The sequence below is a fragment of the Vipera berus genome (assembly GCF_964194415.1).
Source record: "Vipera berus genome assembly, chromosome: 2".
Taxonomy (NCBI): Eukaryota; Metazoa; Chordata; class Lepidosauria; order Squamata; family Viperidae; genus Vipera; species Vipera berus.
The window spans coordinates 2,199,471-2,227,145 of record NC_138203.1 but is presented as its reverse complement, the minus strand read 5'-3'; the positions used below and the strand labels follow the sequence as shown (position 1 = coordinate 2,227,145).

Below are 27,675 nucleotides of genomic sequence, written 5' to 3'. Positions count from 1 at the left end.
GTTGACGCCGGCAGCAGGTGGTCCCCGAGGTATTCCGGACCCATGCCATGTAAGGACTTAAAAACCATTTGTCTAATTGGCCCGTGAAATCTCTAGTAAAGTTGACAGGATGTGAGCTAGCTTGTTAATGGTCAAACATATTCAACAAGTGTGTCATTGGTTCCATGTCAGGTTGGACAGTGTTAAATGGTGTACCATTTAACTTTATTCTAGCTTCTGTACTTTACAATATATTTCTTAGTGAACAATGATCCCATCTGCAAAATAATCAGGTGCCTTCCAACTGCTGCATAAACAGAATAGTGTGATAATTAAGAAGAATCATAACTCTTCTCTACTTTGCATTGGTGAGATATCACCTAAATGATCATATCTGGCTAACACAATCCTAAACACAATTTAGGAATGACATTGACAATCCAGAGGACAGCTACCAAGATGATAAGAGCTCTAGAAGGAAAGGCTGGTAAATTTTAGCCTGGCAAAGAGACTTGATAGAAGACCAAATAGAATTTGATAGAAGACCAAATAGAATTATTAGGGTGTGCCAGAACAACTGAGTTGGAAGGGACCTTGGAGGTCTTCTAGTCCAGCCCCCTGCTCAAGGAGGAGACCTTATACCAAGGGGTCTTCAAACCTGGCCCTTTTATGGCTTGTGGACTTCAACTCCCAGAATTCCTCAGCCAGGCATGCTGGCTGAGGAATTCTGGGACTTGAAGTCCACAAGCCATAAAAGGGCCACGTTTGAAGACCCCATGCCTTATACTATTTCAGACAAATGGCTGTCCAAGCTTTTTTTTAAAAAACAACAACAACCCAAAACCTCAGTAATGGAGCACCCATAACATCTGAAGGCAAGCTCTTCTACTGGTTAATTTTTGTCACTTTCAGGAAATTACCTAGGTTGATAGGTTTCCATCCATTGTTTTTTATCCTGCCTTCAGGTGCTTTGGAGAATAGCTCGACTCCCTCTTCTTTGGGGCAGCCCCTGAGATATTAGCATACTTCTATCATGTTACCCTTAGTCCTTCTCTTCATTAGACTAGACATCCAGTTCCTGCAACAGTTCATACGTTTTTGTCTCTAGTCCCGTGATCATCTTTATTGCTCTTCAGTGTACTCTTTTAAAGTCTGGAAGATACAACAAAAAGCTTCTATGATGAGCACGTAAATTTTGGTTGGACACCGTGAAGAATAAAACCTAATGAGAATTGTTCAACAATTGAACAGATTGCCTTGGGAGGTGACATACTCTTCTTTGCTGGGAGGTTTTAACTGAATGGCTACCTTCAGGGACACTGTAGTAGGTGGGCAGGGGAGTTGGACTTGATGACCTCCCTGATTTCTTCCTACAGTCTGTGATCTTAGTGGAAATCCAATCCAAATATAGAAAGATAAGAAAGCCAGTTACAACATCTGAGAAAGTTTTCATATTGTTACACAGGCAGTTATTCAGATCAGAGATATGAAGCCACAGAAATCCTTTCCAGCTAAAACCAACTGCTTAGTATAACAGTTCTAGCGCCAGATAACATTTTTCTATCTTATCAAGTAGTAGGTTGCGATCTACTTTATCAAATGCCTTACTGAAGTCCAAGTAAATTCTATCTACAGCATTCCTCTGGTCCACTAGTTTTGTCACTTGGTCAAAGAATGCAATAAGGTTTGTCTGGCACGATCCGTTTTTGACAAACCCATGTTGGCTTTTAGTGATGACTTTGTTTGCATCAAGGTGTTCCCTGATTCGTTGTTTGATTATCTTTTCCAGAATCTTCCCAGGTATTGAGGTCAGGCTGATAGATCTGTAATTTCCTGGATCCATTTTTTCCCTTTTTTGAAGATGGGAACTACATCAGCTCGAGCAGGGGGCTGGACTGGATGACCTCCAAGGTCCCTTCCAGCTCTATTCTGATTGAAAACCATGTGAATTTTACCTACGGCCGCTGTCAATCAAGTAGGCTCCCCCCCCCCCCCGCAAGGCCATCCCTATTACGTCACCAGCTCCGGCCCATTGGCAGAAGGAAAAAACTGCTTAAATCAAGAGGCGACAGAGAGACTCGGTTGGATTAGCCCCTTTGCGGTGCCGTCATTGGCTAATTTCTCCCGCCCCATCGTGATTGGTCATTTTCCGAACAATCTCCGCCCTTCGCTCATTACGTTCTAATCCATTGGCGGCTTTCCCTTCGGCTCACCGGCTCGCTTTTAATCCCACCCCTCGCCTCGTTAGTATTGGCTAAGCCGCTGCCCGTTGCAGGACATTGATTGGTCCGCCTAATTTCTCGGCTGAAAAGGGAGCGAAGCCCTAGCAGAATAATAATAGGAACGCGGAGTCGCTTCGGGTTTGTTTTGTTTTTTTTTCTCCTCAGTCGCACTCTTGAAATGGAGCTAACTTATCAGTCGTTGAGAACGACGCACCAGGTCAGAGAAGAAGTGAGTGAAAAGGGAACCCGTCCCTTGTTTTCCCAGTAACTATGGTAACCGTGGGCGAGGGGGGCGGGGCTCGTGGCGCCCGCGAGCTGGGGAAGTCGCGCCCGCGCGGCGCATGCGCTTTGCAGCGCCCTTGTCACAGGGCGGCTTGCCGTTAATCTCGAGGTTTGAGCCGCTCGGTCTGAGTTGGGCCTCTCCGCCTTGGCTCCCTCTGTCGAAGAGCCACGTTGGAACGGGTGGAGATGGAAAGGGCTGGAGCTTCCCCCCCCATCCTCCACGTGCCCGGCCTTTCCCGTCGCTTCATTCCAGGCCGGAATCTGAATAGAAGCTGGAAGGTGCCTTGGAGGTCATCTAGTCCAGCCCCCCCTCCTCAGGCAGGAGAACCTATGCCAGGGCTCTTCAAACTGGGCCCTTTTATGACTGGTGGACTTCAGCTCCCAGAATTCCTCGGTCGGCCATTTTGATGAAACTGCAGGCTTGGATCCAGACCACGGATCTTCAAACTTGGCCTTTATGACTGGTGGACTTCCACTCCCAGAATTCCTCAGTCGGCCATTTTGATGAAACTGCAGGCTTGGATCCAGACTCTCAGGGCTCTTCAAACTGGGCCCTTTTATGACTGGTGGACTTCAGCTCCCAGAATTCCTTGGTCGGCCATTTTTATGAAACGCTGGCTGAGGAATTCTGGGAGTTGAGGTCCACCAGTCATAAAAGGGCCAAGTTTAAAGACCCCTGAGAGTCTGGATCCAAGCCTGCAGTTTCATCAAAATGGCTGACTGAGGAATTCTGGGACTTGAAGTCCACCAATCATAAAAGGGCCAAGTTTGAAGAGCCCTGCCCTAGACCATTTCAGACCAGTGGCTGTCCAGTCTCTTCTTAAAAACCTCCAGTGATGGAGCATTCATAACTTCTGGTAGCAAGCAGTTCCACTGGTTAATTGTTTTCACTGAAAGGAAGTTTCTCCTTAATAATAGAATAGAAATGGAACAGAATAGAGCTGGAAGGGACCTTGGAGGGCATCTAGCCCAGCCACCTGGTCAAGCACGATGTAAAAAAGATGTTGAGACTCAGAGTGCAGAGAAGAGCAACAAAGAGGATCAGGGGGCTGGAGGCTAAAACATAAGGAAGGAACGGTTGATGGAATTGGGTATGTCCAGTTTAATGAAGAGAAGGTCTCTGGGTGGTCTGTCTCCATCTCCACAAGCATCTCTGGGCAGTATACTTTACAAAATGTAAAATAATAATAATTAAAACAATACAAAATAAATACTCTAGAAAGAGTGCAGAGAAGAGCAACTAAAATGATCAGGGGACTGGAGGCTAAAACATGAAGAACGGTTGCAGGAATTGGGGATGTTAAATGAAAAGGAGGTCTAGGGGTGACATGATAGCCGTCTTCCAGTATCTCAGGGGCTGCCCGAAAGAAGAGGCAGTCAAGCTATTCTCCAAAGCACCTGAAGCAACGGATGGAAACTAACCAAGGAGAGAAGCAACCTTAGAACTAAGGAGAAATTTCCTGACAGTCAGAACAGTTAGGAACAATTAGTCCCGTCTTAGCTGTGAAAGCCAGCTAGGTGACTTTGGGCCAATCACCATGAGATGCTGAGTTCTAGTCCTGCCTTAGGCATGAAAGCTATTTGGGAGACTGTGCCAATCACTCTTGATTTATTTGTATCCTGCCTTTATTATATTTCAAATAACTCAAGGTGGTGAATATACATATATAACACACCATCTTCTTCTTATTCTTTTCCCACAATAACAACCCTGTGAGGTTGACCTCAACCCATGGCACAGGGTTGTTATTGTGGGAAAATAGGAGGAAGAATTTGTGTTGGATGTATTCATCACCTTGAATTATTTGAAGAAATAATAAAGGCAGGCTACAAATAAATAGAATAATAATGTAATGTGAAAAAGATCTTGAGACTCTAGAAGACTGTAGAGAAGAGCAACACAGATGATCATGGGGCTGGAGGCTAAAACATACAAAGAATGGTTGCTAGAATTGGGAATGTCTAGTTTAATGAAGAGAAGGATGAGGGGTGACAGGATAGCAGTGTTCCAGTATCTCAGGGGCTGCCCCAAAGAAGAGGGAGTCAAGCTGTTCCCCAAAGCGACGAGAAGCGGCAAATAGAAACTCACCAAGGAGAGAAGCAACCTAGAACTTCCTGACAGTTGGAACAATTAACCAGTGGAACAACCCGCCTCCAGAAGCTGTGAATTCTCCAACACTAGAAGTTTTTAAGAACTGGACAGCCATTTGTCTGAAATGGTATAGAGTTTCTTGCCTGAGCAGGGGGATGGACTAGATGACCTCTAAGGTCCCTTCCAACTACTACTACTACTAATTATTATTATTATTATTAAACTTTTATTCATAAAACATGAAATTCAGTCAACTGAACACTCAAATTGACTGGCACTAATGGTTGACACGGGTTGCTGTCAGCATCCTAGGTATCAACCAGGTATCTTCTTAAAATGTAAGATGTTCCGAGTAGTGCAGTTTTTTGTAGCTTTGCTGGAGTTATTGCAGGAAGCTGCAATTTCTTGATGTATTTTGCAAAGTTTTTGGACATAGTTCCCTGTGCCCCAATGACAATGGGTGTCACCGTTACACGTTTCATCCATAATTGCGCAGTTTCGATGGCCAGGTCGCGGTATTTCGTAATTTTTCCCAGTTCTTTTTCTTCGACTCTGGCATCTCCTGGTACAGCGATATCAATCAGCTGTACGCTTCGGTTCTCTACAACTGCGATATCTGGCGTGTTGTGTTCCAAATGGTGATCTGTCTGTATTCAGGAGTCCCACAAGATCTTCACCCTCTCATTCTCGACAACTTTTTCCACCCTATGCTCCCACGACTTTTCAGACACAGGCAAGTTGTATTTTTTACACAATGCCCAGTGGATTAGTTTAGCAACTCGGTCGTGTCTAGTTTGCATGATTTTGCTGCACTCACATTTTTTTATTATTATTATTATTATTATTATTATTATTATTATTATTATTATTATTATTATTATTATTATTATTATTATTTACTAATTATTATTATTATTATTATTTACTATTTATTATTATTATTATTATTTACTAATTATTATTATTATTATTATTATTATTAATTATTTTCCTAGTCCTTTATCCTTTTCTCCAGCCATTGATATAATAAGTCCCAAATTTGACAGTATTCTTTTTCTTCTTTTTCTTTCAACCTCATAGTAAGTCTGTCCATTTCTGCACATTCTAGTATTTTTTTTTTTAAATTATTTCTTCCTCTGGTGGTGTTTCTTCATTTTTCCAATGTTGTGCGAATATGATCCTTGCCGCTGTTATCGCATGTAAAATCAAGTATCTACTTTGTTTATTGACCTTTTCTGGCATTATACCTAGTAAAAAAAAAAAAGCTCGCGCTTAAAATCTGCGTGCTTTCCCAACATCTTTTCTAGCCACGTATGTATTATTGCTCAGCACCTCTTTCCTTTAACACATGTCCACCATACATGGTAATAATGTTTACATTTCCAACAACTATCTGGCATATTTTTAAACATTTTGGCTAACCTTGCTGGTGGCCAGTGCCATCTGTAAAACATTTGATACAGGTTTCTCTTCAGATCGCATAAACCTTTCCCCTTTTACTAATTTCTCATACTCCTGATTGGCACAATGTATCCCTGTTGCAAAGAACGTAATACCGTCCTGTCCTCACGTTCCTTTCTGACCCCATGTTTTGTGACATTTTGGCTGCTCTGTAATGGCAGAGCACTAACTTTCCTTGCAAAATGGAATTGGTTTAGCATTTTAATACAGGTAATCCTCAATTAACAACCGGTCACATAGTGACTGTTCCGACAGACTTACTGGGGTGAGCGGGAGGGGTAAGCTTATTTCGTGCATCCCAAGTCACGTGATAGTGTTTTATGACAGTTTTGCTAAAAGCCAGCATGTAATTCTAGTTTTTGGCAGTTTTTCGTTCCCTTAACCACCCTGGTGTCTGCTTAATGAGCGTGGATTTTCCTATCAAGTACTGCAAAAGAGCTCATTAAATTGGGTCGGTCGTATGACTGATCCACTTTACAACCATCATCGGTTTAGGCTCCATTATACCGTCGTAACTCGACTACCTGTAACTACTGTTGGAAGTAAAATCCGGTCCTGTTCTTATTCCAAGCCGGGAGAAACATCCTAGAAAAATGAATTGAAGGCAGGCTGCAGTTGAAAAGGAGGTCTCCATTTATTTGGTAGCCAGAAACGCACAGCGACGGGCGCATCTTTCTGGGATGACTAACAAATTGGGTTGAGAGGAGATGGGCTTTTATACAATATTGGGGGCTTTGTGATTGAGATGCCTGCTGCTGTGCGAGAATATGTTCAGAATTCAGACGCTTGGCAGCTGACTCAGATTTCTGACGGTTGGATCCCCTTTTGTGACCTTCTGACAAGCAAAGTCAATGAGGAATCCAGATTCGTTCAACCCCCAAGCCACTAACTTAACAGCTGCAGCGATCCACTTAACAACTTCAGCGAGAAAGGTCGTAAAACGGGGCGATAGTCACTTAACAAACGTCTCTCTTAGCGACAGAAAATTGGTCATAAGTCAAGGACTACCTGTGTCGACTGAAGAGAAATAAAAGAAATGCGTACATTTTCCCTGCGCTTTATCCACTTAACTGGGCTCCTTCCTTTCCTAATTTGCTCACCCTCCGATGTGCCGATTACATATCCCATCACCCGCCACCCAAGCCAACCGACGAGTGAACGATGGGAGCTGTCATCAGCTACATCTGAAGAGTGCCCCGCTAGGGAAGGGGGCTTTTAGAAATACGACTGACGGGTTTGACACACATCGCATTCAACACTTTATTTTCGTTTAAACTCACTAATCAATTTTTTTTAATAGGACTCGGGTGCCTTCTTGAAGATGGAGGAGAGGCACCAAAATGTCCATGATAAATGCTGAACAAACTAGGCCTGGACTATTAAAATTGGAAGAACAGTATCAGATCTGACTGTATTGCTAAATCTTGATTGCACCCTAATTCATCTACTGGCAGCTGCGAAAGAAACAATGTGTGGCATTTTAGGAAATGAATAATGTGTGCTCTGCAAGCATTCAAGCTAATTAGGGAAGTGCTTTTAGCATTTAAAAACTAGCTCCTGTTTAAGTGCCTTAAGCTTTTATTAATCGTGTGGACCAAAAATCCCTTACAGTAATTGAAATTTTAATTACACCCATTTTTTTGTTCAAGGACTGGGAGCTTATTAAACTTTAAACACTTAAACCTCTATTGAAATACCAATAGCTGTTAAGATGGTGGCATTCTACACAGCAATTAAAGGAGCAAGCGTAAATCGCTATAAACCTAAACTGAATTTTAAGTAAGGTTTTGTTCTTTTAAGTGTTTTGGCTCTTTTACGCATGTGCAAGATCTGCGGCTTCTATAGTAACCATTTATTTTTGGCAGCCTGAAGGCCCATATTAATTCTGCGTTTTGTTTTGTTTTGTTTTAAAAAATAAAGATTTAACATTGTGCTTGGGACCAATTGGGTCGCATGTATAAATCCACGTGGGTGTGTTTGATTGTACACTACTACACTCTCAAATGCAGATGTATGCGATATGTCTCTTTGGTCTGAGAATATAAACAATATTGTCAGAGGATGCACAGTCTTATTGCGCTGAGATAACCCAGGAGTAAACACAGTAAATAGTGGTCTATATTAAATGGTGGTTTATACTATCCACAATATCATACACCAGGAACAATATACATGCGCGTGTTAACACAGCAGGATCCAACACACAGCAGTTACGGTAGGAAACGGAAGAGAGAGCACACATCTGCGGAGCCCTCCCTTTTATACAAAGGCTCTTAGACACAGACCCTGCTGGCTCTTAAAGGGACACAGAGCCTGCTGAGTCATTCCCAACATTACATCATACATCTTAAATTACATCAGCTGGTTAGTTTTTAAATCATTACCTGGACAAATATTTTATTGAGCATTGGAGCCTGGAATTTAGGGAAGAAAGCTTATGGAGGTAGCAGAAGCAAGAGGGAGGCCAGTTAAAATAGAAGGAGGTTCTCCTGCTTGGATGGGGCTGGACTAGAAGACCTCCAAGTTCCCTTCCAGCTCTATTCTATTCTAAAAAAAATGCCCCAGGTTCAGCTGGCCCTTCTCACACAGTCTGCTAAACTCCATCCAGCGTGAACCTCACTGCTGAACAGGTGGACTTGGAAATAATCTTGCAATAATGCTGTCCATTTCCCAATAAATCAGTTCCCTGACTGCTGCTGGTATGGATGTCTGCAATTTTGAAAAGTAGTTAACAAACTTTTCCATAACATGAAGCTTACTCATCTATTAAGATCCTTTGGATAGCCTATAGCAGAGATCCCCAACCTTTTGGGCACCCGGGACCGCCGGTTCCGTGGAGAGAGGTTTTTCCATGGACCGGAGAGTGCGTGGTTTTGTGTGCTGCATGCATCCCGTGGATGGGGCTTTGCTTGTTTGTGCAGACCGGTTGCTGGCATGCCGTGGCCCAGTACCGGTCCACGGACTGGGGGTTGGGGACCCCTGGCCTATAGGTAGTCCTTGAGTTTTAACCCGTTCAACTTAACAACCGTTCAAAGTTGCACCCAACCTGAAAATTCTATTCTGTTCCATATATTCCTACTCTACTCTATTCTACTCTAATCTACTCTATTCTGTTCTTTCTCCTATTCTACTTTATTCTATTCTATGACTATTTGTATTATCTGCAAACTGGCTTGATTCTCATTTCTCAGATTGCATTGCAATTTACAAATCATGGTGGCATCATCATACAGAGGAAAGAGTGTGATGTAAAGCTACATGGAGATGGGAGGGCATACTGCTTCAAAAGTGGCGAGGATCAGAGGCTTCAAAAGAGACAGTCCCTTGCAAACGGCAATTCCTTCCGTAGAGACAGTTTGACCGGTGATGAAAAGAGGGTGAATCAAATGTCCTGCTTATTATTCCTCCTGGCATTTAGATCCTTGTTTCTGTCTTGCCAGCATCCCTCACCCCATTGCCCTTTTCTCATCACAACGGCCACCTCACATTGCTTCACACTGTGACTTGTTCGGCTCTGTCACTGCTGGTGATTGCGGCTCCAGACATTTTCCATGATCCAGAAAGTAAGGTTCTCGAGTCAGGAAATCCAAATCTTCAAGGTTTACCTTTATTTTCCCCCTTGCATTATTAGGATTTTAGCTTCCCTAAGTCCCCACGATCTTTGAGAGCCCATTAAAATTCAACTCCCCCTTTCCTCCCTTCCGATCCGTGGCTTTTTGAGACTAACCTGAAAAATTAGGGTGTTAATTCAATTTATGCTTGACAGATTGAGGGGCCATCAAGTCGATGTGGACAGATCTGTCCCCCAAACTGGCCTTTCAGGTTTTCCAGGGATGCACCCATTGCTGTTGCAACTGAGTGAACCCACCTTGCTGCTACTTGACCTCTTTCTTCCAACTTTCCTAGTATTAAAACACTGTAATGTTCTGTAAGGGACACGGTGGCTCAGTGGGTTAGGATGCTGAGCTTGTCGATCAGAAGGTCGGCAGTTTGGCGGGTCGAATCCCGAGTGCCGCATAGCAGAGCAAGTGCCTGTCACTCGTCCCAGCTTCTGCCAACCTAGCAGTTCGAAAGCACATAAAAATGCAAGTAGAAAAATAGGGACCACTCCGGTGGGAAGGTAACAGCGTTCCGTGCACCTTTGGCCTCCAGTCATGCCGGCCACATGACCACGGAGACATCCTCGGACAAGCGCTGGCTCTTTGGCTTTGAAACGGAGATGAGCACCGGCCCCTAGAGTCGGAAACGACTAGCACGCGTGTGCGGGGGAACCTTTATCATTACCTTTAAGGCATTGAAATAAAAAATTAGCGTTTCCCTTTAGGGCCACTAGGTGGTGCTCCAGCTCCTCAGAAATTCTTACTTGCATTAAGTTGATTCAAAAAAGAGAGTGGTTTATTATATTAATGCGGTCAAGTAAAAGAGGATTATCTTGCCCTAGGATAAGAGCTGTGATTTGGAAGCCCACACTTAGTATGCAGAGAGAGCCTGTGAAATCAGTCCAGAGGGCAGAAGGTTTATTTCAGTCGATCGATCGATTTGTTGTTAGTTGCGAAGTCGTGTCCAACCCATCGCGACCCCATGGACAACGTTCCTCCAGGCCTTCCTGTCCTCTACCATCTTCTGGAGTCCATCTAAGCTCACGCCTACTGCTTCAGTGACTCCATCCAGCCACCTCCTTCTCCGTCGTCCCCTTCTTCTCTCGCCCTCCATCTTTCCCGGCATGAGGCTCTTCTCCAGTGAGTCCTTCCTTCTCATTAGGTGGCCAAAGTATTTGAATTTCAACTTCAGGATCTGGCCTTCTACAGAGCAGTCAGGGTTGATCTCCTCTAGGACTGACCGGTTTGATCGCCTAGCAGTCCAAGGGACTTGCAGGAGTCTTCTCAAGCACCAGAGTTCAAAGGCCTCAATTCTTTGGCGCTCAGCCTTTCTTGTGGTCCAACTTTTACAGCCATATATTGCAACTGGGAAGGCCATGGCTTGATTGATTATGTGCCATCAAATCAGAGCTTGTTCTTAGCAATCATGTAGACCAGGGGGTCTTCAAACTTGGCCCTTTGATGACTGGTGGACTTCAACTCCTAGAATTCCTCAGTCGGCCATTTTGATGAAACTGCAGGCTTGGATCCAGACCAGAGGTCTTCAGACTTGGCCCTTTGATGACTTATGGACTTCAACTCCCAGAATTCCTCAGTCGGCCATTTGATGAAACTGCAGACTTGGATCCAGACTCTTAGGGGTCTTCAGAGTTGGCCCTTTGATGACTTGTGGACTTCAACTCTCAGAATTCCTCAGCTGGCTGAGGAATTCTGGGAGTTGAAGTCCACAAGTCATCAAAGGGCCAACTTTGAAGACCCCTGACATAGACAGATTGTCTCCATGACAATCTGTCCCTGACCTAGTCCTTCAGGTTTTCCAGCAGTGCCCCCATCACCCCTGTAACTGAGTCCATTCACCTTCTCTCTGTTCATGTTACTGCCTAGCTGGCTAAAAGGTATTTTGTGCATTTTCTTACCCCTTTCCACAAATTCCCCAGAATTTCCCTCTCTTGCAGGGGAAAAGAGATGACTTGGACGAGCGATCCCCTTCCTCAACTTTTTATTCCTTGCACAGGTCGAACTTCCTGGGAAGGGGCTAGCCACAAGTTAGCTCAGCTCTGCTATCTTATTTAGTTTAATTAGCGATCCTGCAAGCTTGCGCGGCTATCTGCAATTAGCAAGTTCCAAAGCCAGTTCTCTCTAAAGGAATTTTTTTGGGGGGGTGGGGTGGGGTGTCTCCTGAGTAGCAGAGAGGACATTCTGCAAACAGGTGGTGTTGGGGGTTTTCTTTCTATGTGCTTCTTGTCTCCTGTCTAATCTTTTCCTTGTCAGTGACCGTACATACAAACATTAATTTCCCCATGCTGATTATCCCTGATTGCATATCTGTTGATACCTAATCAGAAATGATCTGATTATCGTGTCACCCCTCTCTAATCAGTGACTAGATAGCCGTGTTCCAATATTTGAGGGGCTGCCAGAAAGATGAAGGTGTGTGTGTGTGTGTGTGTCAATCTGTTCTGCAAAGCAGCAGAAGGCAGGAGAAGAAGCAACGGATGGAAGCTGAACAAAGAGGAGAAGCAACCTAAAGCTAGGGAGAAATTTCCTGACGGTACCAACAAGCACACCAGCGGAATGAATGACTTGCCTTCAGAAGTTGTGGGTGCTCCAGTACTGGAGGCTTTTAAAAAAGAGACTGAAGTGGGGGTTGGACTATAACGGGGCTTTTCAACCGTTTCACCCATTGCACCACTTTTAGGATACGGCAACATCCGAGGACCACCAGTCGCCTAGCAAGGGGTCAAAAACTTGATGACCGAAAAAAAAGGAAAAAAGTGATGAAGTACAGGTAGTCCTCGACTTACAACAGTTCGCTTAGTGACTGTTCGAAGTTACAATGGCACTGAAAAAAGTGCCCCCTAAGCCACAGCCGAGCAAGACGCCTGCCTGCCCGCTCAGCGGCGCTCTTCCTCCTGTCCGAGGTTTTCATTGTTGTGAGCATTTCTGTTGAGGATTGGCAGCGGGGGTAGGGAGGGTGTTTGGTTTTTATTTCCCACCCTCTGCTGGGTGGTTGCAGCAGGTTTGGGTCACTTCACGTGACTCTGGGACACTGTGACCGTCATAAAGATGAATCAGTTGCCAAGCATCTGAATGTAAACCACAAGACCCTGGAGATGCTGCAACATTCCAGCTGATCGGTGCTTCTTCTGGGCTCAGAAGCACCAGGATCAGTGCCGAGCTCCAGCTGGAGCCTGGTGCTGATCCTGGCACTTCTGCTGAGCCCCGACAGCCCTGTAGCTCCATCCATCTCTCCCTCAGGCTTGTGCGGTGCTGCCACCAGTTCAGCTCATTCCCCTCCTCCACTACCACTTTCCTAGGATGGCCGTGTACCACCTGTCAGGTACCAATTTACCACAGGTGGTACCCGTACCACTGTTTGGAAAGCCTTGGACTAGAAGACTAGAAGACCTCCAAGGTCTTCCAACTCTGTTATTCTATTAAATAAATTCGAATTTGCAAGACCACCACTTATGCAGACGTATGTGAAAACATACTGGATAAACATAACAATGACAATAAATTTGAATTTGATGGGATTCCAATTCGATGAGATTCAGGTGACTTTGTCTATACTTGTGACCTTGCTTGTATGTCCAGTTGAACTGCGTGGGAACTTGCCCTAAAGACTTTAACGCACCACCAGTATCTTTCAGTATATTAAATCCATTAAAAATGTATCAATCCCAAGAAGTATACAATCTAAAGCTGACCATCGGAGAGAGGACTAATACTTGGATAGTCATGTGTAGTTCTAACCAAATGTAGTGTTGAAGGAAAAACCTTCATCGGGGTCCAGTCCAAGCCGGGAATAAACAACATGGCAACTGCTTTAGAAAAAAGGTTGCAGTTTATTGAAGAGGAGAGCCAGACAGAAAGATGGCTCTGGAAAAGAAAGTGACCACATGGAGTGGGTTTTTATACCTTCTTGGGCTTTTGTGTTTCGAGTGGTGGTGGGTTAATCCTATTATGTCCCAAAGGTCATATCCTGCTGCCCTGGGGCTGTGGCTGATGACTCTTAGACTTTTTGGTGTGACATTGTTGATTCTAGGGATCTTTGTCTTTCTAATCCCAGTTTCCTGACTCCAGTCTTTCTGACAAGATTGTCACATCTACAATTCTGCAGACCTGGTTTCTGTTTGGGGCAGAGAGACTTGGGGGTATGTGGATGGGTTGGTTTCTGCCTTTTAAATCCATTAGAGAAATACATTCTGTCTTTTAAATATTTCCCAAAGTATTTCTTTCTCTGGATTCTTTGCACAGTAGTATGTTAGTTATAGGTCAGAAATTCCTGAAACGTGAAAATTCAGTCTAATAAAATCATCATCATCATCATTATAAACCTGTGTCAACCATTAGTGCCAGTCAATTTGAGTGTTCAGTTGACTGGGTTTCATGTTTTATGAATAAAAGTTTTATAATAATAATAATAATAATAATAATAATAATAATAATAATAATAATAATAATCCCGTGTCAACCATTAGTGCCAGTCAATTTGAGTGTTCAGTTGACTGAGTGTCATGTATAATTAATAATAATAATAATAATAATAATAATAATAATAATAATAATAATAAATAATAATAATCCCTGTTAAAACATTGCCTGATTTTTCCCAGGAAACCTTACAGTCTACAGTCAGCAAAGCTTACCTTGCACAGAGCTATATATATTTTATTGTTTTCTCTCTTTTTTATTTAAAGGAGCACATACGAACAGAAGGCCGGCGCAAAAATCTGCTCATTTTGATTTTGCATTATTTAACGGAAGAAGGGTGAGCATTCACTCGCTTTGCAAAATGCCCAGTACGAAAGCGTAATTCTTGCCATGAGCAAATTTCATGGAGTTTACCATAATGAAGGTCAGCTGTCTTCCCAGCCAGTCTGACTCAGCACGACTGGAGTTGGAATCCAACGTGTTTACAAATAATAATAATAATAATAATAATAATAATAATAATAATAATAATAATAATAATAATAATAATTAATAATGCAGAGAGTTGATTCCTGAATCGGCGATCCTCGGCCCTGTCTTATACTTTTTCCTCTCTTTTTTTTTTCCTGTACAAAACTTCTGTCTTAAATAACTACCTTTCTGAAGCTTCAATCACACACTGACACTTTCCGAATCTGTCACTCCCAGGTATGTAGAGACTGCTAATGCCCTGGAGCAGGAAACAAAATGTGGGCTGCGTCGTTTTGAAGTGTGCGACAACGTCGACCTAGAGACCATTTTGATGGAATATGAGAGCTACTACTACGTCAAGTTTCAAAAGTACCCCAAGATTACCAAGAAAGTTGCCGAATCCAGTACGTCGTGTTGCTCAGAATGATTTTGGTTTGTTTTGTTTTGAATAGAATAGTATAGAGCTGGAAGGGACCCTGGAGGTCGTCTAGTCCAGCCCCCAGCTCAAGCAGGAGAACCTACACTGTCTCAGACAGGTGAATGTCTAGTCTCTTCTTAAAAATCTCCAGTGATGGAGCGCCCACGATTTCTGGAGGCAACTTCTGTTCCACTGGTTGATTGTCCTCACTGTCAGGAAGTTTCTCCTTAATTCCAGGTTGCTTCTCTCTTTGGTCAGTTTCCAACCATTGCTTCTTGTCCTTCCCTCTGGTGCTCCGGTGGCATTAAGGTTTGCAAGGGACCTAGAAGATCATCAAATCAACTATTTCCCAACCTTGGCATTATAAGATGTGTGAACCTCTAGGATTCTTAGCAATGGCCCTGCTGGCTGTGGAATTCTGAGACTTGACATTCAGACGTGCTAAGTTTGGGAAACCCTGATTTAACTGCCCCCACCTCCCCACTTTCCTTCCAGCTGACTTGCATCTCAGTTTGCTTTGAGCAAGATAATTGTCCAAGAGGTTCGTTCTGGGTTTTTACAGTCCAAATTCCTTGGAATATTCATCTGGAATAAATGTTGGCCCTTTTCCTTCTAAACCCCTGTAGATGTGCTACAGCAGAGAGCGTTCAGTTCAATAAGCCAGACAACCCCCCCACCCCACCCCCCACACACAAACAGATAGCGAACCAGAGCATACCACAACCTTGAGAACATCTTTGTTTCTGTTCAAAGTAATATTTAATATTTTTGTTAACTGCTGTTTTCTCCTCTTCCACAGCAGATAATAAATCAAGAAGTGGAGGGAAAGCAAAAAGGTAAGAGAAAAGTAGTTGCTGCATGGCCTTAGGTAATAATTCTGTAGTAGCCACATTTATTGATTCATTGAATTTCCTCCCCCACTTCTGAAATGCAAATGGTATTGCATTCGACATGTTAAATGTTTTGGATGGATGCAAGGATGATGGATGCATGGATGGATAGATAGGGTAGGGTACAGTAGAGTAGGGTAGGGTAGGGTAGGGTGGAGTAGGGTAGAGCAGTAGAGTAGGGAAGGGTAGGATAGGGTAGGGTAGAGTAAAGTAGGGTAGAGAAGAGTAGGGTAGGGTAGAGTAAAGAAGAGTAGGGTAGAGTAGAGTAAGGGAAGGGTAGGGTAGAGTAGAGTAGAATAGGGAAGAGTAGAGTAGGGAAGAGTAGGGTAGGGTGGAGTAAAGTAGGGTAGAGTAGGGTAGCATAGAGTGGGGAAGGGTAGGGTAGAGTAGGGTAGAGTAGAGTAAAATAGGGTAGAGTAAGGTAGAGTAGGGTAGAATAGGGTAGGGTAGAATAGAGTAAAGTAGGGTACAGTAAGGTAGAGTAGGGTAGAATAGGGTAGGATAAAGTAGAGTAAAATAGGGTAGAGTAAAGTAGGGAAGAGTAGGGTGGGGTAGAGTAAAGTAGGGTAGCATGGAGTAGAGTAGAGTAGGGAAGGTTAGGGTACAGTAGGGTAGAGTAGAGTAAAATAGGGTAGAGTAAAGTAGGGTACAGTAAGGTAGAGTAGGGTAGAATAGGGTAGGGTAGGGTAGAGTAGAGTAAAGTAGGGTATAGTAGAGTAGCACAAGGTAGATAGTGGATGGAGAGAAGGAGAGAGAGAGAGAGAGAGATGATGGGTGAATAGATGGAAGCAGCTACAGAGGGGGGTCCAAAAAGTCAAGATGGCAACTGTAGCCGCATGGTCAAACTCTCACCTATTGAGCAGGTGGCCAAAGCCACCATCTTGTCTCTGCCCCCCCTCCCCCCACAGTCTTATGAGCACCTCTGGTATGGAGGATAATACAGAATTGCAGCAGAAGGAAATGGAAGGCATCCATGAGAGAAAATCCAGGTGCTCTCTGCTGATGAGTTCTCTTAATGTTGGGGAAGCAACACAAGACAGAATAATAAAACATTCGGATTTCAGAACTGAGATTTTTTTTAGCATGCACAAGCAATTAAGAGAAGAGAAAGGGCTCCACCTGACCCACAAGACGGAAGGATCCGGCAAAGTCTTGGCCAAAATGAAGTCTCTGTTTTCTACCTTTCCGTGCTGTTCTGTCCTGCTCAGTAGAGCATAAACCGTCTTGAATGGAGAGTATAGTAGATCTTAAGGCTTGGGGTGGGGGTCTTCAAACTTGGCCCTTGTTCTGTCCCAGCCTATGTGAGTCCTTGTTATCCTCACAAGGAGAAACCCCTCTTCCAACAAGCGGGCAGCAACCGCAAGAAAAACCAACCCCTTTTATTATTCACAGACCTGAGTCAATGTCCCAGGCAAAGAAACACAGTCCACAGAAACTCCATCCACAACACGGAACGGTGGCCTTTGGCAATCAGCATCTCCCACACCATATCTTTTATTATTCAGCCAAGGCGTGGCTTCCTAATGCCTCCTCCTCTGCCTTTGGAGCCGCCCCATTGCGTTCCTCTGTCCTACTCGCTTCTCTTGCCAGCGCTTTTGTGCATCCTGGATATTTCCCAGCTGTTTTTCATCACTGTCCAACTCAGACTCCCAGCACAGCTGTGTCTCAGTCTGAGCACGAGTAGAGGGGCCAGGCTCCTCCTCAGTCTTGGAGCTCCTCAGAGCCTTCCTCTGGCTCTGATGTCACTCCAGGCCCCTCCTCCTCCTCCTCTGATTCTTCAGACTCAGCTGCCTGATCCACAGGCTGGTGAGGAATCACAACAGCCCTTTTATGACTAGTGGACTTCAACTCCCAGAATTCTTCAGCCAGGCACGTGTGCCTGGCTGAGGAATTCTGGAAGTTGAAGTCCACCAGTCATAAAAGGGCTGAGTTTGAAGACCCCTGGCTTGGGGGAAGACCCTGTTTTGGGTAACCTGGTTCAAAACCCTCAAGAACCATTTGGTTAAAAGAAATGTTTCAAGTCAGCCTTAGAAATGAGGTGGTTGAACCAAGATAAGCCATTTGGAGCCAAACTATCCAGTTTTACTCTGCATTATTTTGGACATTGTCTCCGAATCTCTTAAACCTGGTCCTACCTGTAGCACAGATCTTCAGTTTGAACAGGAAAGTGAGGTGCCTGTGTCTATGGACACTTTCTCAGGAGCATCTGCATGGAGGCCAAAAAAAGAAAAAAGTCAAAATGGTGGTGGCAGCTGCCCTCCACCCCTTCAACCTGTAGCATTCACAATCAGGAGGCAGTGGGTTCATTCTTGAGTAGAGACAGATATTTCTCATTGATGTCATGGAAAAACCCAATGAAAAAGACAAGAGACGGCAACACAAAACAATAATTCTTACTTCAAGATCCAGATGTTTACTTTGCTAATCATTTGGAACCTAGCAAACAACAACACAACATCACTTATGTTAGTAACCCATCACAATGAGGTCCAGTCGCATAGCAGGTCCAGCAAGGACAGCTCTAGGCCAGGGGCAAATCAATCGGGTCCAGTCCCAACCTTTTACACCCTTTCTCATCCTAAAAACGTAGACAAATAGTCAGCAATCTTATCCTGTCTGCTGACTTTTTGCTGACCCTCTGCTGAACATAACTTTCCACATACGTGTGTACATTGGAACCCGCATCCATCAGCTACTTTCAGTTCCCTATGTCTTACGGTTCCAGTCCTTATGTTCCAAATATATTTGAAACAAGCAAGCTCAGCAAAATCATATTAAGCAAAACACAGTTGCAAAACTGCAAAATTAAGCATAGCACAGACTTGGGCTCAATACTTTTATCCATGAGGCCTGATTTAGTTCACCTGGGCCAAAACATTGCGTAGAAGAACAAATAGCCCATATTTTCGTTTTCCACACTGGGTACAAAGAGAATATATTCTGCTGTGAACTCCGCATAGGCGTCAGGAAGGGCATCCGTCCGGCAAACGCTCAGTTCCATTCAGTCATCCCAACTCCACCCTGATGCAAGGGATTTACAGGGTCGTTAAAAGACAAATAAAATACCAATAGAGAGAGGCTTTTATTACCCTATTAGGGCAACCAATGGGACTCTAATCGTCAGCACTCTCACTTCTTTTTCCATCCAGGGGCCCCAGCGGCACATGCCGGAATCTGCCCAAGATTAGCCAACATCAGAGGAGGCCTCAATCAAAAGTGTCGCCCACAAGAGCCGCAGAGCTGAAATCCCCTTGCAAGGAAGCCATCAAGCAGGTGAATCTCTCATTTCTCTACGGCTTTTACTTGTCAGAAGCCAGCCGGGAAAGTCACAAACGGCTATCGGGGGACGGTGCAATTGTTGTACATACAGGCCAAGAACCTAATCTTTGATCACGGGACCGGGTGGGTGCTGAAACGGTCTTAAGTGTGAGAACTGGCTGCATATCACATTTTTCGGGGCCGTTGAATGGATGGTTTACAGACGAGGACTGCCTGCCTATGAAGCAATATTTTTAGATTGATGATGATGATGATTGATGATGATGATGATGATGATATTGTTGGAAGGGACCTTGGAGGTCATCGAGTCCTTCGGGAGAGGGGCGGTATATAAATCTAATAAAATAAATAAAAATAAAAACCCCTGCTCAAGCAGGAAACCCTATACCATTTCAGACAAATGGCTGTCCAGCCTCTTCTTAAAAACTTCCAGTGTTGGAGCATTCACAGCTTCTGGAGGCAGGTTGTTCCACTGGTTAATTGTCCTCACTGTCAGGAAATTTCTCCTTAGTTCTAGATTGCTACTCTCCTTAATTAGTTTCCATCCGTTGCTTCTTGTCCTGCCTTCAGGCGCTTTGGAGAACAGCTTGACTCCCTCTTCTTTGGGGCAGCCGCTGAGATACTGGAATACTGCTATCATGTCCCCCCTCGTCCTTCTCTTCATTAAACTGGACATCCCCAATTCCAGGAACCGTTCCTTGTATGTTTAGTCCCCCGATCATCTTTGTTGCTCTTCTCTGTACTCTTTCTAGAATCTCAACAACTTTTTTACATTACGTTATTACCGATTATTTGTATCCTGCCTTTATTATTTCTTCAAATAATTCAAGGTGGTGAATACATCCAACACAAATTCTTCTTCCTCCTATTTTCCCACAATAACAACCCTGTGAGATGGGTTGAGGTCAACCTCACAGGGTTGTTATTGTGGGGAAAAGAGTAAGACGAAGAAGAAGGTGAAGGTATATAATATATATATATATATTCGCCACCTTGAGTTATTTGAAATACAATAAAGGCAGGATACAAATAAATAGCTTTCATGTCTAAGACGGGACTAGAACTCAGACCTTCTTCCACATTGGCCCAAGGTCACCCAGTTGGCTTTCATGCCTAAGGCGGGACTAGAACTCAGCGTCTCCTGGTGATTGGCCCAAAGTCACCCAGCCAGTTTTCATGCCTAAGGCGGGACTAGATCTCACACTCTCCTGGTGATTGGTCCAAAGTCACCCAGCCAGTTTTCATGCCTAAGGCGGGACTAGATCTCACACTCTCCTGGTGATTGGTCCAAAGTCACCCAGCCAGTTTTCATGCCTAAGGCGGGACTAGAACTCACTCTCCTGGTGATTGGTCCAAAATCACCCAAGTGGCTTTCATGCCTAAGGTAGGACTAGAACTCACTGTCTCCTGGTGATTGGCCCAAAGTCACCCAAGTGGCTTTTATGCCTAAGGCGGGACTAGAACTCTCCGTCTCCTGGTGATTGGCCCAGTCACCCAAGTGGCTTTCACGGCTAAGACGGGACTAGAACTCACAGGCTCCCACTTTGTAACCTGGTGCCTTAACCGCTAAACCAAACTGGCTCTAACTGCAGAATATTTTTTTTCCCCCTTACAGGAGAACGAAGGTCCTTTAAGTCAAGTCGCCTCAGAATTTGGTTTAAATGTGTCTGCAATCCACAAGGGAGGTGGAGAAGGCCTTCATCCTAAAAGAGTTAGTCAAAATCCTACAAACAACAAGTCGCAGGGGTAGGCAACCTTGGCTCTTTTATGACTTGTAGACTTCAACTCTCAGAATTCCTGAGCCAGCCATGCTGAGGGGAAGGGAGAGGTTTCCAAGCTGAGCCATGGCTGGCTCAGGAATTCTGGGAGTTGAAGTCCACCAGTCATGAAGGGGCCATAGTTCCCCCATGCTGGCTCAGGAATTCTGGGAGTTGAAGTCCACCAGTCATGAAGGGGCCATAGTTCCCCCATGCTGGCTCAGGAATTCTGGGAGTTGAAGTCCAAAAGCAATGAAGGGGCCGTAGTTCCCCCATGCTGGCTCAGGAATTCTGGGAGTTGAAGTCCACGAGTCATGAAGGGGCCGTAGTTCCCCCATGCTGGCTCAGGAATTCTGGGAGTTGAAGTCCACCAGTCATAAAGGGGCCGTAGTTCCCCCATGCTGGCTCAGGAATTCTGGGAGTTGAAGTCCACGAGTCATGAGGGGGCCATAGTTCCCCCATGCTGGCTCAGGAATTCTGGGAGTTGAAGTCCACGAGTCATGAAGGGGCTGTAGTTCCCCCCTGCTGGCTCAGGAATTCTGGGAGTTGAAGTCCACCAGTCATAAAGGGGCCGTAGTTCCCCCATGCTGGCTCAGGAATTCTGGGAGTTGAAGTCCACCAGTCATAAAAGAGCCAAGGCTGCCTACCCCTGACAAGGGTCTTATATAACATTAAGGCGTCCAAGGGGAAAGACTTGTGGACACCTTGAGTGTTGTTTAATACACAGATAGTCTCTGACTTAACGACCGAGCACGGCGGTGGTTAATTGCCTTGTGTCTGATTCCGTGACCATTTTTGCTACCGTTGTTAAGTGGATCCTGTTGTCTTCATTTGTTGGGAGCCGGCTGGGAAGATCACGAATGGGGAACATGTGACCTCCCAGGATGCTTCAACCCCCCCCCCCTAAATACATGCCTGAACTTTCAGGCTTGTAAGTTTAAGGACCAGTCATAAGTCACCCTTTTCAGTGCCGTTGTAACTTTGAAAGGTCGCTAAACAGGCCGTTGTAAGTCCAGGATGGCCTGCGTTCCTTCTGGGGAAGAGGCAGGATTTACAAATGAAGACTGAAACGAATTGCACTGGAGACAGATATCCACATGGAAGCCAACGATTTTGAGTACACGGGTTGTCCTCGACTGAGGACCCACAACTCAGCCCAAAATTTTATGTCGCTAAGTGAGAAACACGTTAAGTGAGTTTTGCCACATTTTACCACATGGATTTCCATAATTGTTAAATAAACCACTGCCCTTGTTAAGGTAGTAACGCCGTTGTTCAGCGAATCCGGGTTGCCCCATTTTCTTTGCCTGTCAGAAGGTTGCAAAAGGGGATCACATGCGACCGTCATAAGTACGAGTCAGTTGCCAAGCGTCTGAATTTGGATACATAACCGCAGGGATGGATGCAACAGTCAAAAGTGTGAAAAACGGCTGACCGTGACTTTTTCCAGTGTCGTCGTAACTTCGAACGGAAAATAAATCAACTAAGTCGAGGGACACCTGTATTCATAAACATACTTGAAGTTGCTAAGCTGGAGAAACCTATCAGATGATCAATTCTGGCCTTGATTATCACAGAGGTTTCTCGATATAGATTACATAATATTTATTTTCATTTTTTTCCTGTGGGCACAATGGCACACATTAAGAATGAAAATTAGTTGCTTGCTCTCAAAGTGTACACATACATAACACACATTTAAAGCATACTATCTACAACATATGTATAGGCCAGGGGTCTTCAAACTTGGCCCTTTTATGAGTTGTGGACTTCAACCCCCAGAATTCCTCAGCCAGGCACGCTCAGGCAGAAAACCCTATACAGGGGTCTTCAAACATGGCCCTTTTATGACTGGACTTCTACTCCCAGAATTGCTCAGCCAGGCACACGTGCCTGGCTGAGGAATTCTGGGAGTGGAAATCCACCAGTCATGAAAGGGCCACATTTAAAGACCCCTGGTCTGGATCCAAGCCCACAGTTTCATCAAAATGGCCGACTGAGGAATTCTGGGGGTGGAAGTCCACCAGTCATAAAAGGGGCAAGTTTGAAAACCCCTGGTCTCGATCCAAGCCTGCAGTTTCATCAAAATGGCCGACTGAGTAATTCTGGGACTTGAAGTCCACCAGTCAGAAAAGGGCCAAGTTTGAAGACCCCTGAGAGTCTGGATCCAAGCCTGCAGTTTCATCAAAATGGCCGACTGAGGAATTCTGGGAGTTGAAGTCCACCAGTCATAAAAGGGCCAAGTTTGAAGACCCCTGGTATAGACCTACATCCTTACATATAAGTAACATATAAATATTATTTGGGGATCGCTCCCTAATGTCTCAAGTACTCCAAGAATTCAGGCTTAGATGGTGTTTGCTTCTCCTGCAGGGCCAAATTATTGACTTCCGTGGGCTGATTCAGGACACGATCAAAGGGGCATCCAGTGAAATCTCTCTCCACAGCTTTAACTGCAATCCAGATCCTTCGGTAAGTGGTGCCCTTTATAACCAAAAGCTGGCCAAAGTCGTTCATTTTTCAGAAACAATTATTTCAATTGGAAATATAACGGATCAGAAATGTTGATGGGTGAGGACGGCTTCTAGGACATCAAACCGGGATGCATTATTTCACATCCTTTGTATCTTTGCAAAGCGAGAATAGGATAGGATAGGATAGGATAATAGAACAGAATAAAATTTAGAATAGAATGGAATAGAAATAGAATAGAATAGAATAGAATAGAATAGAATAGAATAGAATAGAATAGAATAATAGAACAGAACAGAACAGAATTAGAATAGAATAGAAAATATGGAATAGAATAGAATAGAATAGAATAGAATAGAATAGAAGAATAGAACAGAACAGAATAGAAAATATGGAATAGAATTAATAGAATAGAATAGAATAGAATAGAATAGAATAGAATAGAAAATATGGAATAGAATAGAAAATATGGAATAGAATAGAATAGAATAGAATAGAATAGAATAGAATAGAATAGAATAGAATAGAATAGAATAGAATAATATACTATGGAATGGAATGGAATGGAATAGAATAGAATAGAATAGAATAGAAAATGGAAAATAGAATAGAATAGAATGGAAAATGGAATAGAATAGAATAGAATAGAATAGAATAGAATAGAATAGAATAGAATAGAATAGAATAGAATAGAATAGAAAATGGAATGGAATGGAATGGAATGGAATAGAATAGAATAGAATAGAATAGAATTGAAAATGGAAAATGGAATAGAATAGAATAGAATAGAATAGAATAGAATAGAATAGAATAGAATATGGAATGGAATGAATAAGAATAGAATAGAATAGAATAGAATAGAATAGACAATAGAATGGAATGGAATGGAATAGAATAGAATAGAATAGAATAGAATAGAATAGAATAGAATAGAATAGAATAGAATAGAAAATATGGAATAGAATAGAATAGAATAGAATAGAATAGAATAGAATAGAATAGAATAATATACTATGGAATGGAATGGAATGGAATGGAATGGAATAGAATAGAATAGAAAATGGAAAATAGAATAGAATGGAAAATGGAAAATGGAATAGAATAGAATAGAATAGAATAGAATAGAATAGAATAGAATAGAATAGAATAGAATAGAATAGAAAATATGGAATGGAATGGAATGGAATGGAATGGAATAGAATAGAATAGAATAGAATAGAAAATATGGAATGGAATGGAATAGAATAGAATAGAATAGAATAGAATAGAATAGAATAGAAAATATGGAATGGAATGGAATGGAATAGAATAGAATAGAATAGAATAGAATAGAATAGAATAGAATAGAAAATATGGAATAGAATAGAATAGAATAGAATAGAATAGAATAGAATAGAATAGAATAGAATAGAATAGAATAATATACTATGGAATGGAATGGAATGGAATGGAATGGAATGGAATGGAATAGAATAGAAAATGGAAAATAGAATAGAATAGAATGGAAAATGGAAAATGGAATAGAATAGAATAGAATAGAATAGAATAGAATAGAATAGAATAGAATAGAATAGAATAGAATAGAATAGAATAGAAAATATGGAATGGAATGGAATAGAATAGAATAGAATAGAATAGAATATATGGAATGGAATGGAATAGAATAGAATAGAATAGAATAGAATAGAATAGAATAGAATAGAAAATGGAAAATGGAAAATGGAATAGAATAGAATAGAATAGAATAAAATAGAATATGGAATGGAATGAATAAGAATAGAATAGAATAGAATAGAATAGAATAGAATAGAATAGAAGAATAGAAAATATGGAATGGAATGGAATGGAATGGAATGGAATAGAATAGAATAGAATAGAATAGAATAGAATAGAATAGAATAGAATAGAATAGAAAATGGAAAATGGAAAATGGAATAGAATAGAATAGAATAGAATAGAATAGAATAGAATAGAATAGAATAGAATAGAATATGGAATGGAATGAATAAGAATAGAATAGAATAGAATACAATAGAATAGAAAATATGGAATGGAATGGAATAGAATAGAATAGAATAGAATAGAATAGAATAGAATAGAATAGAATAGAATAGAATAGAATAGAATAGAATAGAATTGAATTGAATTGAATAGAATAGAAAATATGGAATGGAATGGAATGGAATGGAATAGAATAGAATAGAATAGAATAGAATAGAATAGAATAGAATAGAATAGAATAGAAAATGGAAAATGGAATAGAATAGAATAGAATAGAATAGAATATGGAATGGAATGAATAAGAATAGAATAGAATAGAATAGAATAGAATAGAATAGAATAGAATAGAATAGAATAGAAAATATGGAATGGAATGGAATGGAATGGAATAGAATAGAATAGAATAGAATAGAATAGAATAGAATAGAAAATATGGAATGGAATGGAATGGAATGGAATAGAATAGAATAGAATAGAATAGAATAGAATAGAATAGAATAGAATAGAAAATATGGAATGGAATGGAATGGAATAGAACAGAATTACAGAATAGAATAGAATAGAATAGAATAGAATAGAATAGAATAGAATAGAATAGAATAGAATAGAATAGGTCACCGGTTTTCAGTGACATTGTAACTTCGAACGGCCAAAAATGAACCGTTGTAACTGGAGGACTAGCGTATAGGTCTTTAGAGGTGGTAAATGGATGCCAACGATAGACAGACCACGAGTTCAACCCAAGCAGCATTTTCCACAACTTGTGTCGACGTTTTCCATCTTTCCAGGAACGACTGTTAAAACCTCTGGGCGCCTTCCTTGGCATGACGGCTGAAATGAGGGAGCTGGCGACGGTGGTCAGTAAGGTGAGTTTTTCTTGTCCGACCAAGGATGGGGGTTGAACTACTGTCCACCTTGATATTGGAAGCCAGGCGAAAGAGACAGGAGGAACATGAAGATACATTACAGTAACCTTTGCCACCTGAGCTTCACGTTTTTACGTTAGCTTCTTAGCAGATTCTACCACCTTGTGGAGTCCTATAAGTTGCGTAATTTGGATCTGCCTGGAGAAGGCCATCCATGGTGGAGATACTATGGATCATGAAGGGTGGGGCCCTTGGTGCTTCTGAGTTTGGTAGCTTTCTAGCAGACATTTCATTATTAAACTAGGTAAAATAATCAGTGCTAGAAGAGAGTGGTGTTTATGGAAGAGGAGGAGGAGGAGGAGGAGGAGGAGGAGGAGGAGGAGGAGGAGGAGGAGGAAGAGGACTGGGAGGTCCTTGGTGCTCTCTGAGCTTGGGAGCTTTCTTGCACACGTTTCATAACCCAACTAGGTAACATCATCAGTGCTAGATAAGAGTGGTGTTTATGGAGGAGGAGGAGGAGGAGGAGGAGGAGGAGGAGGAGGAGGAGGACTGTGGGGTCCTTGATGCTTCTGAGCTTGTTGACGTTTCATTACCAGACTAGGTAACATCATCAGTGCTAGAAGAGAGTGGTGCTTATGGAGGAGAGGAAGAGGAGGAGGACTGTGGGGTCCTTGGTGCTGTCTGAGCTTGGTGGTTTCCTTGCAGACGTTTCATGACCCAGCTAGGGAACATCATCAGTGCACAACTTCAGTTGAAGCCCAGAAGTCTTAAAAAAGTTGCTGAGGTTGCACACACCCGTGAGTTCGAGAAACGATGAGCTAGCCAGAACAAAACCAGTGTCATAAAAAACAGAATAGAAACGCAAGTTAAGATAGGCAAAACAATGGTAAGTGAGCACCTGTCCAGCCTAGACAAGTTCAGATCACCAGGACCAGATGGATTACACCCCAAGGTTCTCAAGGAACTGGCAGACGTGATCTCAGAACCACTGAACTATATTTTTCAAAGATCCTGGAGCACTGGGGAACTACCAGAGGACTGGAAGAGAGCTGATGTAGTTCCCATCTTCAAAAAAGGGAAAAAAATAGATCCAGGAAACTACAGACCTATCAGCCTGACCTCAATACCTGGGAAGATTCAGGAAAAGATAATCAAACAACAAATCAGGGAACACCTTGATGTGAACAAAGTCATCACTAAAAGCCAACATGGGTTTGTCAAAAACAGATCATGCCAGACAAATCTTATTGCATTCTTTGACCAAGTGACAAAACTAGTGGACCAGAGGAATGCTGTAGATTTAATTTACTTGGACTTCAGTAAGGCATTTCATAAAGTAGATCACAACCTACTACTTGATAAGATAGAAAAATGTGGGTTAGATAGCATCACCACCAGATGGATTCGTAGCTGGCTGACAGGCTGTACTCAGCGTGTGGTCCTCAATGA

At 42.8% G+C, this 27,675-nt stretch overlaps 1 protein-coding gene and 1 long non-coding RNA gene across 2 annotated transcripts in view; both read left to right on the top strand.

The window, feature by feature from the left end:
• LOC308663138 overlaps positions 1–27,675 on the top strand; it is an 861,733-nt gene that overhangs the window by 573,119 nt on the left and 260,939 nt on the right. The window lies entirely within an intron of this gene.
• Positions 2,302–27,675, top strand: part of KATNAL2 (katanin catalytic subunit A1 like 2) — a 53,618-nt gene continuing 28,244 nt past the window's right edge. Inside the window, exons 1-8 of the mRNA XM_081319271.1 lie at positions 2,302–2,430; positions 14,339–14,409; positions 14,781–14,947; positions 15,761–15,797; positions 19,001–19,124; positions 20,746–20,841; positions 23,261–23,359; positions 26,149–26,226. Coding sequence (XP_081175397.1) covers positions 2,380–2,430; positions 14,339–14,409; positions 14,781–14,947; positions 15,761–15,797; positions 19,001–19,124; positions 20,746–20,841; positions 23,261–23,359; positions 26,149–26,226 — 723 coding nt within the window. The 5' untranslated portion in view covers positions 2,302–2,379. The remainder of the gene's footprint in view (positions 2,431–14,338; positions 14,410–14,780; positions 14,948–15,760; positions 15,798–19,000; positions 19,125–20,745; positions 20,842–23,260; positions 23,360–26,148; positions 26,227–27,675) is intronic.